Source organism: Podarcis gaigeae (assembly GCF_964106915.1).
Source record: "Podarcis gaigeae genome assembly, chromosome: 5".
Classification (NCBI taxonomy): domain Eukaryota; kingdom Metazoa; phylum Chordata; class Lepidosauria; order Squamata; family Lacertidae; genus Podarcis; species Podarcis gaigeae.
Genome location: NC_139681.1, coordinates 92109151 through 92127298, shown reverse-complemented (window position 1 = coordinate 92127298; position 18148 = coordinate 92109151). Strand labels below are relative to the sequence as shown.

The 18148-nt window shown below is 45.1% G+C and overlaps 1 protein-coding gene across 1 annotated transcript; it reads left to right on the top strand.

The window, feature by feature from the left end:
• The first annotated feature begins 413 nt into the window (after positions 1–413).
• DCUN1D1 (defective in cullin neddylation 1 domain containing 1) lies at positions 414–17682 on the top strand. The gene is given in 9 exon segments (XM_083739916.1): positions 414–503; positions 505–557; positions 559–580; positions 6919–7135; positions 7972–8140; positions 9172–9302; positions 10410–10492; positions 11161–11257; positions 13530–17682. Coding segments are annotated over 9 exon segments (927 nt in total). The 5' UTR covers positions 414–428; the 3' UTR covers positions 13610–17682.
• The last annotated feature ends 466 nt before the right edge of the window (positions 17683–18148 follow it).

Sequence of the window (18148 nt, the reverse complement as noted above, 5' to 3'; positions counted from 1 at the left end):
AGGCCATTATGGGGAGCAAGCTTTCGTGGGGGTTTACTTCCGATGTTTTTCGATCATTTTGAAAATGCTCTCCCCCCCGTTCCCCCGAAGGAAGAGGGGCGAGCAGCTCCATCAGGCCTCCCTCTGCCCTTTCCCCCCATAGGTCACCCCACTGAGCTCTCGCTGTCACCCGGGAGACCCCAATCTCCGCCCATCTTATTTCAGGCCCCTAAATGTATGTGTGTGGGGGGGGATGTCATGATCTCTTGCCCCCACAAAAGAGCCTCCCTCAGAGGCTTCCTCGCGCGTGGGGAGAAGAAGCCCCCACGGCCTATTGCCCCCCCCCCCCGCTCGCGCCTCGCCTCGCCGGATCCCCGGCCGGCCGGGCGCCGTTCTCGCTCTCCTCACACCGGTCGGTCTCGGCCCGGGGCGGCCCCGCCGCAGTGCGCATGAGCGGGTCGGCGGCGGAAGGCAGGGCCCGCGAGGAGGAGCCCCGGGAGCCGCCGCCGCCGCCGCCGCCACCGACCCTCCTCCCGCCTCCTCAGTGTCCGCCTCAGCCGGCCCGGGAGGGGAGAGAGGCCCGCGCGCAGCCCCCACCATGGTGAGGCCCTTCGGCCCCGGCGGGGAGGGAGAGCGGGCGGAGGGAGGAAGCGCCGCCATCGCCTGGCAACGCGGGGCCTAGTCGGGGGTGGGGGGGGGGGAGAGAGAGAGTCGGGGGTGCAGGGGTTGGGGGGGGGGGCTCGGCGCCGGTGAGAAGCAGCCCGGCCCTCACCCACTTCCCACAAGCCGCTTATGCTGAGGGGGGGGGGGGCTTTGAGATATAGGGGCTGGGGGTGGGCCCTTGTGTGGAAATCCACTTCCCACCCCCCTCAGGGAGCTGAAGTGGGGGGATTTGGGGGTGCCCCGTTGGGGTGTATGGAGGGGCTCCAAAGGGTTTGCTGGGCTTCAGGGGTTTCTGTATATGATGTATCAGGAAGGTTTAGGGTTATTTTTCTCCCCCCCCCCAAAAAAAAAACACACCTTGGAGGACTGGTGGGATGACTGGTAGGGGGAGAAAAACCCCCTGGGCATTTGGGTGCTGCTTGATCTTGGGTGCCTGGGCCTCCTCTTCCTTGTTTCGTTTTTTTCTTTTTCCTTTCCCCTCTCTCTCTCTCCAACCTGGGGGAAGCATCTCTCTCCCCCTCTCTCTCTTTGCATGCTGCACCTATCTCTGCTTGCAGTTGCGTTTTGTGCAGACCCCTCTTTTGTTGCGGTGTGTGTGCACATGTGCATGCAAGCAGGCGGGTACTCCAGAGAGGGTTAGTTGGGGTTAGCCTGGTTTCAGCAGAAGCTCCCCTAAGTGCCTCGTGGCACCTCAAAAGACAGTTTTAAACCCTGCGAAAGCGTCCGTGGGCAGCAGCAGCAGCTGCATGGTGGTTGTCCTTAACTGGCAGCAGGGGTGGCATCCTGGCACTTTGTCCTCCAGCTCTGCCTTCTGGCAGGCATTGTTAAATCTGCAGCACGTCATGAGGCTGGTGCCCAGGAGTTGCCGCTCACTACAGGACAGGACCTGGAAGAGAAAGTGGAGGAAATGTGCATGTTGCCCTCTGCGGCCCCCAGCCAAAAACTGCTTCAGAGTGACATAAATGACCTATGGAAAGGCCCATTTTGCCAATGGACAGCTCCATAACCCAGCGGTTGCTCACTTGCAACAACTGGCTGCCTGATAGAAGCTCAGACAAAGGGGCTGAGCCCTGCTATGAACCCAGATGCCAACTCTGTTCCTGTATTGTGTCAGGTGGTGCTATTGCAGGACCTAGAGCCAGTAATTCCCCTTAGGGGCTTGATTGCTTGCTTGCTCATCCTGCAATGTGAATGTGCCATCACCTCTCATTAATGCCTTTTTGTTATTCACGTCAAAGAAACAGGTAGATGCCAAAAAAAGGGGAAAATAGAGACAGAAGGAAAAACGATACTGAAAAATGGAAGTGTTCAGAAGGTAGTGGGAGAGAATCTATTGCTCACCTCAAAATCGCCACATTTCAACAGAAGACTCCAAAGTGAGGCTCCGGTTTGAAATTGATGCACTACAGTTTATGAGCAAATTCGGTTCAGGTTGATTTAAGCTTGACTGGACTACAACTTTCCTTCCCACTCCAGATGTTAAATTAGCATAGTGCACCTCTAAAGATATTGAATAGTACCACCACTGACTGCTGTTGTGAACAGTTTGCAGACCTGTTGCTATGCTGTCACTTGGATATCATGACTTTTTGACTCTCTCTCTCTCTGTGTGTGTGTGTGTGTGTGTGTGTGTGTGTATGAATGTGAATGTGAATGATTGCATCACATGCTGTCCTTCTGTTCTTTGCAGTCCCCCTGTGCCAGTATTCATGCTATTTAGAGGAGCGGGATATGCAGAGGCAGCACAGAGAAGGGGGGATTCCCCCCCCCATGCCTTCTTACCTCTTTCATTCACAGAAAGCTTTACTGAATCAAAAAGCTTTCCATGAATGTAAGGACAACATTGGATACATACTATATACTATATATATCTGAGGAATAATCTCAGGTAACTGCTGAGTAATCTTTTATGCATCTGTTGGAATGAGATCCAGTTCACAAAAGCTTAAGACCATAGAAATCTGTTAGTCTTTAAAATGCCACAAGACTGCTTGTGAATGCATATTTCATTTATGTTTCTCTGTGTTACACATTTTTTCTTGCTTATGAGGCAAGGAAACCATTTCAACCATATTTATTCAGATGTAATCCCCTCTTATTTCATGGGGAAAGCATTTTAAGACGACAATCATATGCACACTTACTTTAGGAGTCTGCCTCATTTAGATTGGTAGCTCTTACTTCCAGGTTGTTGTTGTTGCTGCTATTATTTATTAAATTTAAATACTGCCGTTCATCCGAGGATCACAGGGCAGCTTCAGATCTGTTTGTTAGAATAGGGTTGTAAGGTGCAGTCATCTGTATTTACCTTTTAGGCTAGATTTTAAACATCATGCTGAAAGGCTTCAGTTTCTATACCTTCTTTTTTTGCCATTAGAAATCCTTACTAAAAGGCAAACAGAAGAGGAATAGATTTTAAAAAATGATTTTCTAGGTAAAATTATTTTTCAAATTTTTTTCAAGTTAATGGGATTGTTCCATAATAAGTCGCTTGAAAATTGTAGCCACGGTAATTTAGTTTACATAAATTTAGTTGATTAGTGGGCTTCTGAGGTTCTTTCAGGTACTTTAGCCTGTTAAGTGGTTTGAGAACTTCTAACTACTGGCTTCCTCTGCCACATTGCACAGGCTTCAGGAAAACATCATGCAAGATTCTTCAGGAAATACAGTGAGTGTACCGAGGCTCCTGAACTACTCAAGGTGCTTTGAGTGCATTTAACTTTGGCCTCACAGCACACACACCCAGGATGTTTTCTCCTTAAAACTAATTTATTGCCTTTGGACAAATCAACACCCAACTTCCTGTGAGGAGACTAACACAATGGAGCACTTATCCAGTCTAAATATAAGCTGTGGCAAGGCATATTTATACTGTAATAAGTTTCTCAAGAGGTGTGGGCCACCTTCCTCTCTCTATAAATAGTTGGGCTAAAGAACTAGAAAATGATTGCATATGTCATCTGGACTTGAAATGTTTGGATATATAATTAGGTTCCAAGTTTGTTCTTGCTATCATAAGTTGGTGTTCTTCAGTAAATGTGGGCCACTAAATTGAAGCTGAATCTTGAAAAAATAGAGGTGCTGTTCTGTGTTCCGAGTTCTTGAGTGTGGAAGATGGCCTATTTTTGATGGGATTGCAGTCATCTGAAAGGTGCAGACCTGTAGCTTGGGGGTGTTCCTGGATCTAACACTGTCACTGGAGGCTCAGATGTGCCTTTTTCCAACTCTGACTGTTTTGCCCCTCGTGGATAGAGATGACTTGGCCACTCTATTGCACCTTCTGGTAACCTCTGGATTATACTGTTGCAATGCATTTTACTGCAGGCAGCCCTTGAAAACAATTTAGAAACTTTAGCTGGTTCAAAATGTGGCAACCAGATTACTGGCCAGGCTTCCTCTTAGATGTCATATAAACCCTATTTTAAAACAGCTGCACTGGTTGCCAGTGTGTGAACTAGGCCCCAGATATATGAATGAGAATATATATATATATACACACACACACACACACACACACACACACACACAGAGTCATACCTCGGGATAAAAACACTTCAGGATAAGTATTTTTGGGTCGCGCTCCGCGGCGACCCGGAAGTAACAGAGTACGTTACTTCCGGGTTTCGCCACTCGCGCATGCACAGATGGTCAAAATGATGTCACGCATGCGCAGAAGTGGCGACATGCGCAGACGTGCTGTCGCGTCTTACGGTCCGTTCGGGATGCAAATGGGGCTCCGGAACAGATCCCGTTTGCATCCCAAGGTACCACTGTGTATGTGTGTGTGTACACACACACACACACACACACACACACACACACACACTGCCTTCATCCAGAGGGGCTTTTCTTGGTAGTTTCACCACCCTCAGGATTGAGAGGAATGGCAGCCCAGGGAAGGACTTTCTTTGTAGCAGCCCCCAAATTGGGGAACTCCTTTTGCGCAGAGGTTATGTTCTGGGGTTGGTGCATAGACGTAAAAGCGCATGAACAGTCTTACCTTCTGGAGCCAGTGTGCCAAATGGTCTTTGCCCTCAAGCAGGGAAGAGAGCTTTAAAATTCCCACTCTCTGGTTGGATTTTACAAGATCTTGTGGGGCCGTTGGAGATCTTGCGAGAGCCTCCCAGAGCGTTGTAAGAAAACCAGAGAGCTTAAAAGTTCATTCTGGCATCAGCCCAGTGCCATATAGGCACATCAGCAACAGCAGTTTGGTCGCAGTATGGGGGCGATGATTACTGCTCTGTTGTCCTCAACACCTGCTCATGATACTGCGTTTTGGGATTGTTCACTTATATTTAAAGAAATGTAGCTCCATTGAAAGTGTTTCACAGGTACTGAAGTGCTGAGTGACATGGAGTTGCTGTTCAAAACGGCACTGTCCTTTCTCCCTTGTAACCTGCCACATCATAATGTCGGCATGCAACACATTTCTCTGCCTGTGCTCCACCCCTTAAATGACAGGGATGGGGAAATACACAACACAGTGACATCACAACATGGCTAAGTGCTGATGAACACTATTGTGGGGAGTGGAGTGGAGAGACTTTAACAGGGAGGTCCTTCCTTCCTTCTTTTTTCTTTTTTTAACAGCAACACACCTGTTATATGTAGTTCCACTCCAAGAAGTTTCCTTAAGCGTGTTGAGGTAGCACGCCAAAATGTCACTTCCTTAAAGCTGTGCTAAGGTGCCTTATGGCCATTGTTGAGGGCTGAGTTCCCAGCCTCACTGAACAGCCAGCAAGTAGGTTGTGCTCCTTTATCTTATCACATGTTTGTCAAAGGGAAAAAGTAAACAACCTGCCATTTTTAAAATTTGTGTAGACAGAATTATGGAATTGTATTTTTCAACTTCCTTTGTTAAAATTTGCTGCGGCTGGGATGCAAAGCTTGTTTGTTTGTTTATTGAACTTGTATACTTTGTTGTATGCATGTTTGTCTTGTTAGCCACCTTGAATATTTATTGATAAAAAAGCAAGGGAGAATCTCTTCAAATAAACCAACAATACAAGATAGAAACACTATAATTGTTTTTTTATGTACAGAAGCAATTAAAATAGGAATGCCTATAAATAAACTTGTAATATAGCATCTTTGTATAAGCTGAGAGACATGGATAGAAATTCAGTGAAGCTATATTCTGTTTGTACCATTTGTGGCTTTTATACTTGCCTTCTTAAGCCAGGGGGAAATAGGTAACCATAGATAGATGTGGATTCTTATCACAGTCGTAATGTCTGAAACCACTTGCTTTATCATGTGACTGTTTGGTGTAGTTTCTCCATCAGATGATGCTATCGTATGGCCTTGTTTACTGGCTATGAATCTCCATTAGTCAGGAAGCCAAATTAATTGTTGTGTGATAATGCAGCAAATACACCAACAGTTTGCAATACTGAAGATTGTGGCAGGCTGTTAGCAATAAGGCTTCAGGGAAGGTATAGGCTGTGATCTAAAGGGACATACGCATATGCCTCCTGCATGCTCCTGCATTTTTGCATTTTCCTTGCAACCTCACATAGCTCTTATACAACACTTCTTCCCCAAGTTCAGCCAGTAGTTTGGGGGATTTGGTATGAGAACAGTTTATAGGAAACCTGCCAGTAGTGTCTGCGTAGTGCTGAAACCTGTTGTGCAGGTTTCCCTTCTAACCATTCTCCTGGAAACTGACATATTTGGATGCATGTGTGTCTCTTTGTGTCACAGCTGTTGTCCCCTCCTAAGCCCTGTAATGTGCTTTCTGTGGAACATTTAGAGCCGTGGTTCTCAACCTGTGGGTCCCCGATGTTGTCAGACTACAACTCCCATAATTCCTAGCCAGCATGACCAGTGGTCAGGGATTATGGGAGTTGTAGTCCAACAACATCAGGAGATCCACAGGTTGAAAACCACTGGTTTAAAGGATTTGCCATGAGTGTTTCTGTGGCTGCTACATCCTCCCTATCACAAAAGAGCGGGACACATCCATGAGCCAAGTTGCTGGTTGTCTCAAGTAGAAAGGAGAGCCCTCACACAATGTTTTATCCTTGATTCTGTTGCATAGCTTGTTTGTTGAACTTGTGAGCTGCTTTGGGCACCATTGAGCTTGGAATTAAATTCTTAATTAGAAGGAGTTGAAAACTACAGGTAGACTTTCTGTATGTCCACCTTAATTCTCTATCAGGTACCATTCACTTGAGGAAAGTGGACCTTTTGAGCTACAGGTTGAAGTTGGATATTCCTCCTCAGGTAAGCACATGGGAGATCTCACTGTTCTTGTGTTTTCTGATACTTTTCTAGAACAAGCTGAAGTCATCACAGAAAGATAAAGTTCGACAGTTTATGATCTTCACACAGTCCAGCGAAAAGACCGCAGTGAATTGCCTGTCTCAGAACGACTGGAAGCTAGATGTTGCAACAGATAACTTTTTCCAAAATCCTGAACTGTATATACGAGAAAATGTTAAAGGATCATTGGACAGAAAGAAGTTAGAACAGCTATATAATAGATATAAAGGTAAGTATAGTGCAGTTTTTCTTTTTCTTTTAAAAAGGTGTGTTAAATGCATCATTTTGCTGGCAATAGATTCCATTTGGAATCCAGGCCAGAAACTTGAGTTTCAGCTGTGGCCAGAACAGACCAAGAACGCAGTGCCCTATAAGCATTACAACAAAGGCTACCCTTTATTTATGATATTTTTATCCTACCCTTCCTCTTGGCAGCTCAGGGTGGGAAACATTCCCCCACCATCCTACATTGTATCCTTGCAACAACCATGTGAGGTGGGTTAGACTGATAGATGGTCTTAAGGTGAGCGTCATGGCTGGAAGTAGATCTGGACCTGGGTCTTCCTTCCGATTGCTACACAGATGCTTGTTCTTGCCGTCATGCTGCTAGACTTACTGGCAGAGAATCTGGGTTGCCCAGTTTGTTCTCATCCTCCCAGGCAATCATTTGTCAAGCCATCTTATCAACCCTGAGACACAGGAAAGCCTTCCTTTTCCTTCTCCCGAGAATCTTTTGTCCTGGACTGCATTTTAACTCCTCTTCGCAGAGGTAAAATCCAGTCCTTCAGGGAGCACATTGGGTTGAGTCATGCTCTCTTTCTTGAAATGAGAATAAGTGACCCACCTTCCAATGCAATTGTGATTGCAGGTAAAATGAGGTTTGCAGAGGGAACACACTTAAAACAGTGCATAAAAGTGAATGCTGTGTAGCAGCTGACAGCATTTAATGGCCTTAGGAAGCAGGTTCTTGAACGAGTGCTTGGCCGCCATACCTTTTATTAGAAATGGTTTCAAAAAGACGGGGACTTCCATTCATTTTATTTTGTTTCTCTCTTATACTCCAAGATCCTCAAGATGAGAATAAAATTGGCATAGATGGCATACAGCAGTTTTGTGATGACCTTGCGCTTGACCCTGCCAGTATTAGTGTATTGATCATTGCCTGGAAGTTCAGAGCTGCGACGCAATGTGAATTTTTAAAAACGGAATTCATGGATGGGATGACAGAACTAGGGTAAGTGCTCAACAACTCTATGAAAGTAGGCGGGCCATGCTATTCTGTGCATGGAAAGGTTTGTACTTCCATGCTTGAAGCAGAATCTTACATAACTCGGGAAGAGCCATTCAAACTCTTATCTGGTGGAGGAATGTGTATTATGTATTAGTGTCTCGATGAATGAACACAATTTATTTCACACACACACACACACACACACACACACACACACACTTGATTTCCCAGTGCCAGTCTCAGGTGCAGCTTTGCAGTGGCATCTCTGGGCTCCTTTCAATGCCATGCAAAGGGCTCCTGGCAGCTCCCTCAGTCCCCATGAAGCTCCTAGGAAATCATACATACTGCTACTTTCAACTCAGTAAAAATATAGGTCTGGGCCATATGCTGAAATTTAAAACAAAATGCTCCATGCAAATTTTCAGCTACAAGGCATTCAAACTATCTGATACATACATTTGCTCAATGTTTTGTCTTCCAAATGCCAATAAGCATGTCGATGCAAGGTTCGATTGAGGTATGAGGGAGCACAGATGGTGTATTTGAGCATGGCATTCTTTGCGCTCCTGATAATGCATTTCTTTGAGACCTTGTCTGTTCACAAGAACAACTCACCATCTGCCAGATTGTTGAGATTAAACAGCCTGTTTTCAAATGTTGCCCCTTCCCAGCTGTGGTATTTTGCTTGATTCTTCTTTGCTGGTGTTTGCCGCTGTAATCGTATGCATAGATTTGAACAGAAGAGGAGTTGGTGCCCAAAGGGGGTTTCTTGTATTTCTTGGAGAGGTGGCCTCAGCCTCTGCCTCCCAGGAAAGTTCCGCAAATGTTTTGGTGATAATGTATTTTCAGCACCGCTTAATAGAAAAGAGAACTTCAGGAATGATCAGACTATATATATGTGACATCACTTTTTTTTGTTAAAACAACTATTTAGTAATGCCATTTTACAAAGTATTTAGAACATGATCCTAAACTAATGCACAGATAAACTTTTGTGTTTGTTTTTTAAACCAAATAAATAAACCCAACAACAGATGTGACAGCATAGAAAAACTAAAGGCCCAGCTTCCAAAAATGGAACAAGAATTGAAAGAGCCAGGAAGATTTAAGGATTTTTATCAGTTTACCTTCAACTTCGCAAAGAATCCGGGACAAAAAGGTTTAGGTATGTATGCCAGTATTTCCTTGTACAAGTCAGGGTTCATTATTGGGCTACAGCTGAATGTGATGAGAGGAAACACCCCTTGCCTCCAAAGTGGTGTTTACACATTGAGATTACCCCAGTAAGCTTCCCTAAGCAAACGTATCTTCTTGGAAAAGTGTTCTGATACGTTGGCATGCTTGCGCACTGGAGGACTGCCGATAAGTTTGGTGTGTTCAGTAGTGTTTCTAAGTTCTCTTTTCCAAAAGCATTTTCAATTGACAGGGAATTGTAAGAATTATAACAAATAAGCTGTATTTGAAACTTGGTATAGTTTAGGAGGGACGCAGATGGCACTGTGGGTTAAACCACAGAGCCTAGGACTTGCCGATCAGAAGGTCAGCGGTTCGAATACCCGCAATGACGGGGTGAGCTCCCGTTGCTCGGTCCCTGCTCCTGCCAACCTAGCAGTTCGAAAGCACGTCAAGTAGATAAATAGGTACTGCTCTGGTGGGAAGGTAAACGGCGTTTCCGTGCGCTGCTTTGGTTCGCCACAAGCGGCTTTGTCATGCTGGCCACATGACCCGGAAGCTGTATGTTGGCTCCCTCAGCCAATAAAGCGCAATGAGCGCCGCAACCCCAGAGTCAGTCATGACTGGACCTAATGGTCAGGGGTCCCTTTACCCTTTACCCTTTACAGTTTAGGAAGCAATCTTTGTCACAGCGTGCAAAGCTGTCCAGGGGGAGGGAGAGAGAAGGTGATGCCGCATTGAACATGGGCAAACTCCTGCCTGCACCCTGCCTTTAATATCTTGAGGAAAGGGCGGATACCCAGGATCATGACTGGGAAGCCTTGGGCCTTCCGGATGTGGCTGGACTATGACTTCCATCATCCCTGACCATTGGCCAGGCTGGCTGGGACAAACAGGAATTGGAGCCCAGCCACATCTGGAGAAGCACTCATTCCACAGCCCAAGATCCCAAAACACTCTTAAGTGTTACTGTACTAAGAGAGTGTTCTTTGCAACCCTCACTTTTACTGTGCATTTCCCGAACAGGTGTGTCTGGACAAGCGGGGAGGGGGAAAGCCTCAATTACTTATTTAATTACCTGTTTTCTTTAATGTTGCAGACTTAGAAATGGCCATCGCCTACTGGAATTTAGTACTTCATGGACGATTTAAATTCCTAGACTTGTGGAACAAATTTTTATTGGTAAGCGCAAGTATGGATTGCCTCATTAGTAATGACTAAGTGCCCAGTTCTGGGAGGTTCTGCAGCCTGACTCTTCCCTACGGGACCCAGATCAACAATCTTTGCCGCACGTGGCATTGGTCAGCTAGCTAGCGGCCCACCACCCAAATCCACTTTGTAGATAACCGGCAGCTTTCCTTGCCCCAAAACCTTGTTTGATTTTAAAACTTGAAGAAAGAGGGTGTTGGGATGACAACCAAAAGTAGAAATCCCAAATGGCATTCTTTTAAAAATGGATTATTTTGGATATCTCTTACAGAATTATTTTGGGGGTTACCCCCTGACCCATCATGGTTCTAAAGCCTGTGGGACTTGCAGCTGTGTAAGGCACCTGACTGGCTTTGCTGCAAAAACGGGCCTGGTTGATGGGCTGTGTTTGACTTCACAGGTCATATGTGAACATGCAGTGGTGCTGCAGGTTTTGCATCTTGAGCCACTAGCCCTGTCTGTTCTTATTGGCAGTAGCTCCCTATGAACAGAATTCATAGCCAGTCCTAAGGGCCTCTCAGCTGGAGATTGAAACTGGGACATTCTTCATGCTCTTCCATTAAGACAAAGCCTTTCCTCTGGCCCTTCCAGGGTTGTCATGTGTAGCTAATGCTTTTCACACTCTGATTTCCCTCAAACAGGAACATCATAAAAGATCTATACCAAAGGACACTTGGAACCTTCTTCTAGACTTCAGCGCGATGATCGCAGATGATATGTCGAATTATGACGAGGAAGGTAAAGTTGCTATTTGTTCCTCTTGGGGCACTTTGGCCTGTGTGGAGTGCTCTGTCCCCAAGAAGCTTCTCTCCCTAAGTGATCCTGCTTTTGCCCTGGACCTTCTATATTTTCCTGTTGGCTTCCCCTCCTACTATAATTTTCAATTTGCTGGAAATCCCTGATATCATAAGGGGCACAGTGGGTATTAAAACAGTTTCTGGAAAAGTAAAGCTGCTCATTTCTTGCGTATACCGAGCTGAATCCAGGACTTCAACAATTCTAGTCATTGCCATCCTCATAGTGACCACGAATCTAATTCTGGCAAGCCAGCCTCTCTGCAGGAAGGAGCACCTGTTGTTGTTTCCACTATTGAGTTGTTTCTCCTCTTACGCTGCTCAGTTGGGTTGCCGGGTTGGCCCCCGCGCCACTGAATCTGCCACACCTCCGTGTCTGATTGGCTGAAGTAGCAACCATGTGTGACTTCCCTTTCTGCCTGCCCTTGAATGTTTTGCTCAGCTCCCCAGACTTGCTCTCTTCATGTCCCTTGGGTGCGAACGAGGAGCTGCCTGTTTCTGCATGAGGGGAAAACCAAGATGGCGGGGCGACAGACAGTTCCTAGCTGTGTACAGCAGGGGTGGGGATCTTGTTCAGTTTGAGGGCTGCCTTTCCTTCTTAGCCACCTTCCTTCCAGTAGTGGGTGGGACCAGATGTAGATGCAGATGGAACAATGAAGGTGAACTGTACCTTCATATAGTGGGCAAGCTCCTGCACATGCTCTGCCCTCCGGCCAGGCAAACAAGGCTGTCAGGGGTTCAGAAGGAGAGACACAGGAGGGGGAGCAAATGGAGAGTGAGGAGGAGGAGTACGAGGGGGGCGCAGGCAGTGACAGTGGCCAGAGTTATTCCACAAGCCTCTCTAGCGAATCGGAGGACTCACAGAAGGGAGCGCCGGTGGCCAGAGCGAGGGGGGCTCCAGGGGGGAAGCCCCAGGAGGAAGGGGCTAGCGGGGAGTCCCTGAGCAGCAGTTGGAAATCAGGACCAGCTTCTCCACCAGAGCGCAGTGGGGAGGGGGAGTCCCAGGAGTCGGGACCAGTGTCCTCACCACCAGAGGGAGGAGAGGAGTCAGGTTTGGCAACGCCCACATCAGGAAGCGGGGAAACGGTCAGAAGGAAAGTCACCGGCTGGGCGCGCGCGCCAAGTTCAAATGTACAGGAGCGCGGCACAGCAGGGAGCCCGGAAAGGGAGCCAGGTCCTAAAGCCCGCCGGAGGGAGGGGCAAGACTCAGGAGGCTCAGCGTCAGAGGAGTCCAGGAAGGAGGGAACCCCAGAGGGCAGAAGGACCCAGCGAAGGAAAGAACAGCGTAGGAGGTGGAGCCGAGCTAGAATCTTAAACTGGTGTGGGTGGAGCAGTGAGTCAGAGGGGACTTAGCCGGTCTAGTGTCGAGACGTGGGTCTGCGCGCCCAGAGCTTGGAAATGGAAACTAAACTTTAATAAAGACTTTTGTATATAACATCCACTGGGCGTTGGTCCTCTGTGAGCTGGGACCTAGCGGCAGTCCTGACAGAGGCATTTTCAGAACACAATCCAGACAGACGTAACACCCCATGAAAGGAGCGAAGTAGGACAATGGGTGGTGGTTCGGAGAGACTCTCATAGATCAGATAGAGAGGCTTGGAGCATCTCTATAAAGAGGAGTGCAGAAAACAAGGGGGGAACAAGCCTTGTAAACTTCTCTTTTGTGCTGTGCAGGGGTAAGGCTACACTTGCTTGGCAGGGAGCGAAAGGAACTCTGCCCACATTTCGAAGCTTTTTTAATATAACCCTTCTGGCCCATTGCTTGATCCAAAGATCTCCTTCTGCAGCAGGGTGCTGTGTGTGGCTCTATGAATGCTGATCTTTCTTTTCTTTTTTAAATTGTATTAAAAAATCCCAAAATTAGCATATCCAAGAAAAAAACTTAGCATTCCCTCTTATAGAACCTTGTATGAAGTTTTCTGACTAATCGCTCTCACTTTTTAAAAAGTTTGTGTCCAAAGAGTGGCTGTCCCAGGATTAAAAATTTTAAGATTTTAAAAATTATTATTAAATGATTAAAATAAAAATACTGGCCGAAATTGAAGGGCTGTTCTGAGGTAACAATGCATGTGAAGAGCTTGGAACACATAAAATGCTAAATATTTTCTGGTGACATTTTCTTGTAACAGCTAGGGGGGCAAATTATAGTCCCCAACTCTTCAGATAAGGCATTCTGCAAGCTTAATAATTCCACCCCTCTCCCTCTTTTCTTCCAGGGGCATGGCCTGTTCTTATTGACGACTTCGTGGAATTTGCACGCCCTCAAATTGCTGGAATAAAAAGTACGACAGTGTAGTGCTAAATGAACCTTCTAGAATGTACATAGTCTGTACAAAATAAACAACATGGGGGAAAATTGCACAGTCAATTTCTGCTGACTGACTGAACAGGACTGAAGACCAATCCTCAAGAAATAAAGGCTGGGGGTTGAGTCAAACCTTTAAGGATCTACTTTGGACCATATCAGACGATGGGTGGTTTGGGCTTCTCATCTAGCCTGGGCCAGCCTTGCCCATTTGAAAACTCCAGCATTGTGGATATCATTCTTTTTCTTTTTTAAAAAATGAAGCACCCTAATCCTTTCCATAAATCTTAAAATGCTTTTTGGATTTTTTTTTATTTCTTGTTCCTCCTAAAGGCACATGCTGTCTTCACCAAGCAAAATCTTTTGACGTAATAATTTCACAGATCAGCATCGCAATCTGTTTCAGGAAAGCTTCAAGTAGCACACCTTTGGGCTAGCTGCAAAGACTTTGCTGAGAATATCCTAAAAGAGTGATTCGTTGGATCTGGTCCGTTCACAGCTATTGTCTATGTGAGTGGCAAGGGGTTTCTTTGCTTTGTTCTAAAGCAAATGTCAAAAATACCCTGGCGAAAGGTCTGGGCTTTTCTGCCCGCCAATATCGGGCTATCCAGCTATGTAGGTACTTGACTGAAGTTCTGTTGTGTCTAACAGTGAACGCTCTGAAACGCAGGACAGATATGGCGCTCAACAGTATCCATATTTTAATAATCTAGTCGGAAACACTGGGTGCCTAATGTTGAAAGGTGAACCATCCTTTAGGGCCCCGATCCTCAGTAGCTGGGCCATGTGAATCTTGCTAAGTCTCTGCCTCTTGCTTCTTGCTGTCCCCCCTGCCCCCTGCCAACACTTGGTGGCTTCCCTTGTCTGCCAGCACTCCAGCCTTGACCACCGCGTTTCTTTGCAATGCCATGCATGCAGAGAGAAAGAGGCAGGGCCTGGAATACCTGTGCCCACCTAAATTAGTGATACCCTCTCCACCACCATGCCCTCAGTAGACTGTCTTGCAGCTAACTTGGATGACACCATTCCAGGGCGGCAGGGGTGTCCACCTTCTTCATGGAATTGGGGCACTTACTATTACCCCTCAATCCTTGGGGTGAAGTATCATGGCTCCTGTTATTTCTAACTTCCAAGAGTGGGGTCGAGTTTTCCGATAGAAAGACCAGCAGGATTCATCCTAGAATGTGGGTGATAAGTTGCTCACAACTGCTCTTAGTTACCCAATAAATTTTTTTGTAGCATCACTTTGTCCAGGAAATCTTTCCCGCCCCCATTAACTTCTACTGAAATGTTAAAACTTGAATACAGTACTGAATTTATAATGTTTGCTACACAATACATATAATCCTTGATTAGGGCCAACAGAGGTTTTTGATCGTGGGTATAACAATGAGTGTGATACGCATTTTCTTCTATACTTGATGGTTTGAGCCATTAATACAAAATTTTTATGATGTTAGCGGTACTGACATTATGGTCCACGTCCTTCATTGGTGACAGGCAACTTACCATATTAACCGCAAATCGCTGTGGTTGTCAAAACAGAGGGATTCCTACTCCGAGCAAAAGTTCTTCCAGGCTCTAGCACATAGACACCTTGAGCAAGCAAGAACGCCTCAATTCATTTTTGCAATCGTGGCCACAGAAATCCCTGCGCAAGGTTATTGCTCGCACAAGAGCTCTCCTGCTTAAGTGAAGCCTTTGTGTGAGCTCCAGACTTGCTGGGTTCACAAGTTTATCTTTCCCAAGCAAGTACATAGTATAACTAGCATAATCCGGCCAAATGGGTTAAGCACTATTAGTGGGAGAGTCTTAAGTGCATCGTTGACTCTTTGGTGGTGCTTAACTTTGGCTGGGTCAGGCGAAAGAAATGTTTTGCTTAACCATGGTGGAGAAACTGGGAGTGCGCTTTGGGCTCACGAACCCCTCTTCCCTTTTAGCCGTGTGTAGCAATCCCATCTCCCCAATGCTTTTAAGATAGAGTTTGAAACTTAAGTGAAGGAGCTAGTTTGCATACCTTGGTTAAAGTTGACTACAGTATTGATCTTGGTTCAAGTGCCACACTAAACATGGTTAATAAAAGGAATGGGGAGAGATCTGGCATGGGAGAGAATTAGTGGGAGCCCCTGGGATCTCCCCGTCTTCCCCAGTGCCTAAGCAACGGGGAAACTTTTGCATCTGAACTGGGCTCCACCGCACTTCATCTGCTTCTACATTTGTGTCCAGTTCAGAGACTCTGGCTTTTCCTTTTGAGCCACAGCTTTAGTCCTTGTGTTTTTACATGGCAAAAGCAGCACTTGAAACGCCTTCTGGCTATAATGTCATGTAACTTCACGAGCGATACTAAGCTGTTTTCTGGAAATCATTTCGCAGAGGAAACATGAGTTGTTTTCCCATCCGATATTAGAAGTCCTTTTCTAATCTTTAAAAAAAGGAAAAGTTCAGGCTAGGCATATTGTGTCCTCTCTCATTTATCCATAAAATTAAAAAGAAAGAAAGAAAACACTTATGCACATGCTAAAAGATTTTAGGGAAAATACTTGAGTATTAAATTGCTTTATCTTTTTTAAAACCTGTATGAAGTTGTGAGAAAGGGGCCTCCCTTTTTCCCAGCTGTGCCCTTTTGGTAAAGCTCAGTCTTGTGTTAATTTAAGAAAAGCATTAGATAAAAATTGGGAATCCCTTCTTCAGAAGCCAGAGTTTGCAAAGTCAAATATATTGCTTTACTGCTTGCATTGTTTCTTTTCTCTCGTGTAAATATCAGTGGAGACTTGAATTATGAAAACTACAAGGTGTGTGTGTGCTGTTTTCGGTCTTAAGAAAATTTGGGTACAGTTTTTTCAGAATGAGTCATTGATGTATGTATGCTGTGTATTTTTTGTGTTTTGGTGTTCTTTTTTTTCCCAAATGAGATGTACTTAACTCTGTCCCTGTGGAGAAGGTTGGGGCATAAATGCTGTGCTGTTTTTTGTTTCTTTTTAAAGATAATTCCTTTTGCAATGTTGAGGCCTTTTCAACAAAATGGATTTTGCCATCAGTTTGGTACTACACAATTTATAATTACTGTGTAATTATAAAACTGCATTACATAAAGCATTGCTGTCTTAAGTAGCAGAGAAACTAAGGTTATTTGTGTGATCGCCTCTCTGAATTTTAAGAAGAGTGTTCAGTTCAACAGGCACAAACTGGTCAAATTTTCTTTTCAGTGGGAAGTGTGCTATCAAATCAGCGCTTGGTTGGATTGTGTCCAGTGGCAAGAGATGTTTGGCTTATTGTTGGCTTGCTTCTGAATGTAAATGCCCAGCTCTTCGAGAGACTGAAAAATGCCCAAACTTTATGCCCATTTGTATGTGTGTGTTGATTTTTTTTTAAAAAAATTAAAAGTTGTGAACCTTTTTGGGTTGATAGTATTCATAAAATCAACCCACTCTTCAACTTGGCAGTAATCTTCCCCTTCACAAATCACTTTCTTTTGCCAAATATTAGAAAAAGTGAATGCTTAAACAAAATTCAAACCCTCGTATTTGATCTTTATATATATATATATATATATATATATATATACACACACACATACCAATATGTAGAACTAGAAATACCTTGCTACATGAAAATATTTGGGAATCAAGGCTTTTATTTCAGTCACGTGATCAGAATCTGTAAGTTAAATTGTAACTACCTAGAAAAATCCCTCTGACAGACCAGCGGCAATAAAGTTCCGGCCCAGTTGTCATGGTGAAACTTTCTCATGAATTATTTTGTTTAAAAAACAACCCCAAACTTGATGCATTCTAAAAAAAAAAAATTTAAGCAAAAGCAACTCATGGCAAGAAATGAGAAAGCAGAACCTTGGTAACAGCCTCCTGTTTGCCATGACACGCCACGACTTTCTGGTTGCACAGTGGAGGGGTTTTTATTCCCAGCCGTGGCACATTGCTTTGAGATTACTTGGGGCGGGTGGGGGAGAGAGACTGAGGAACCTCCATGTTTAATGTGGTTGGTCCAAAAGCTACAGCATTTGTCTCTTGAACAACCTGTTAAATAAAGTAACTTATTTCTTAAAACTGTTCTCTGATGAAAATCCATTTGAATAAGTTAAAAGACGATTCATATAGCTTTAAAAGCTTTAAGGTAACTTTTCTTACGGGTCTTGTTTTCAAGATGTGATGGGAATTTCCAGAGGGCTCTCTTGAGCAAGAGGAGCAGGTTAACTTAGGAACGTTTTACACATTACACAGAGGCAGATCTCGATTTTGCCCTCGATTGTGCCACGAGTATAAACTCTACATGGCTTCTTAGTGAATGCACCTACGTGCTACATGCATTTATATTTCTATTTTGGGTGTACACCTAGAATTGACGTGGAGGTAAGGTTGCCACCCTATGCACCAAACTCAATACCTCTGAATAAACACTTGTAGGAGTTAAGATTCTTTACACATGTTGTCCTCTCTGGAATCTAGTGAAGAATTGAGGTCCAGATCTCATCTGGGGAAAAAACCTTTTATCAGCAGTGTAATGTTACAAAAT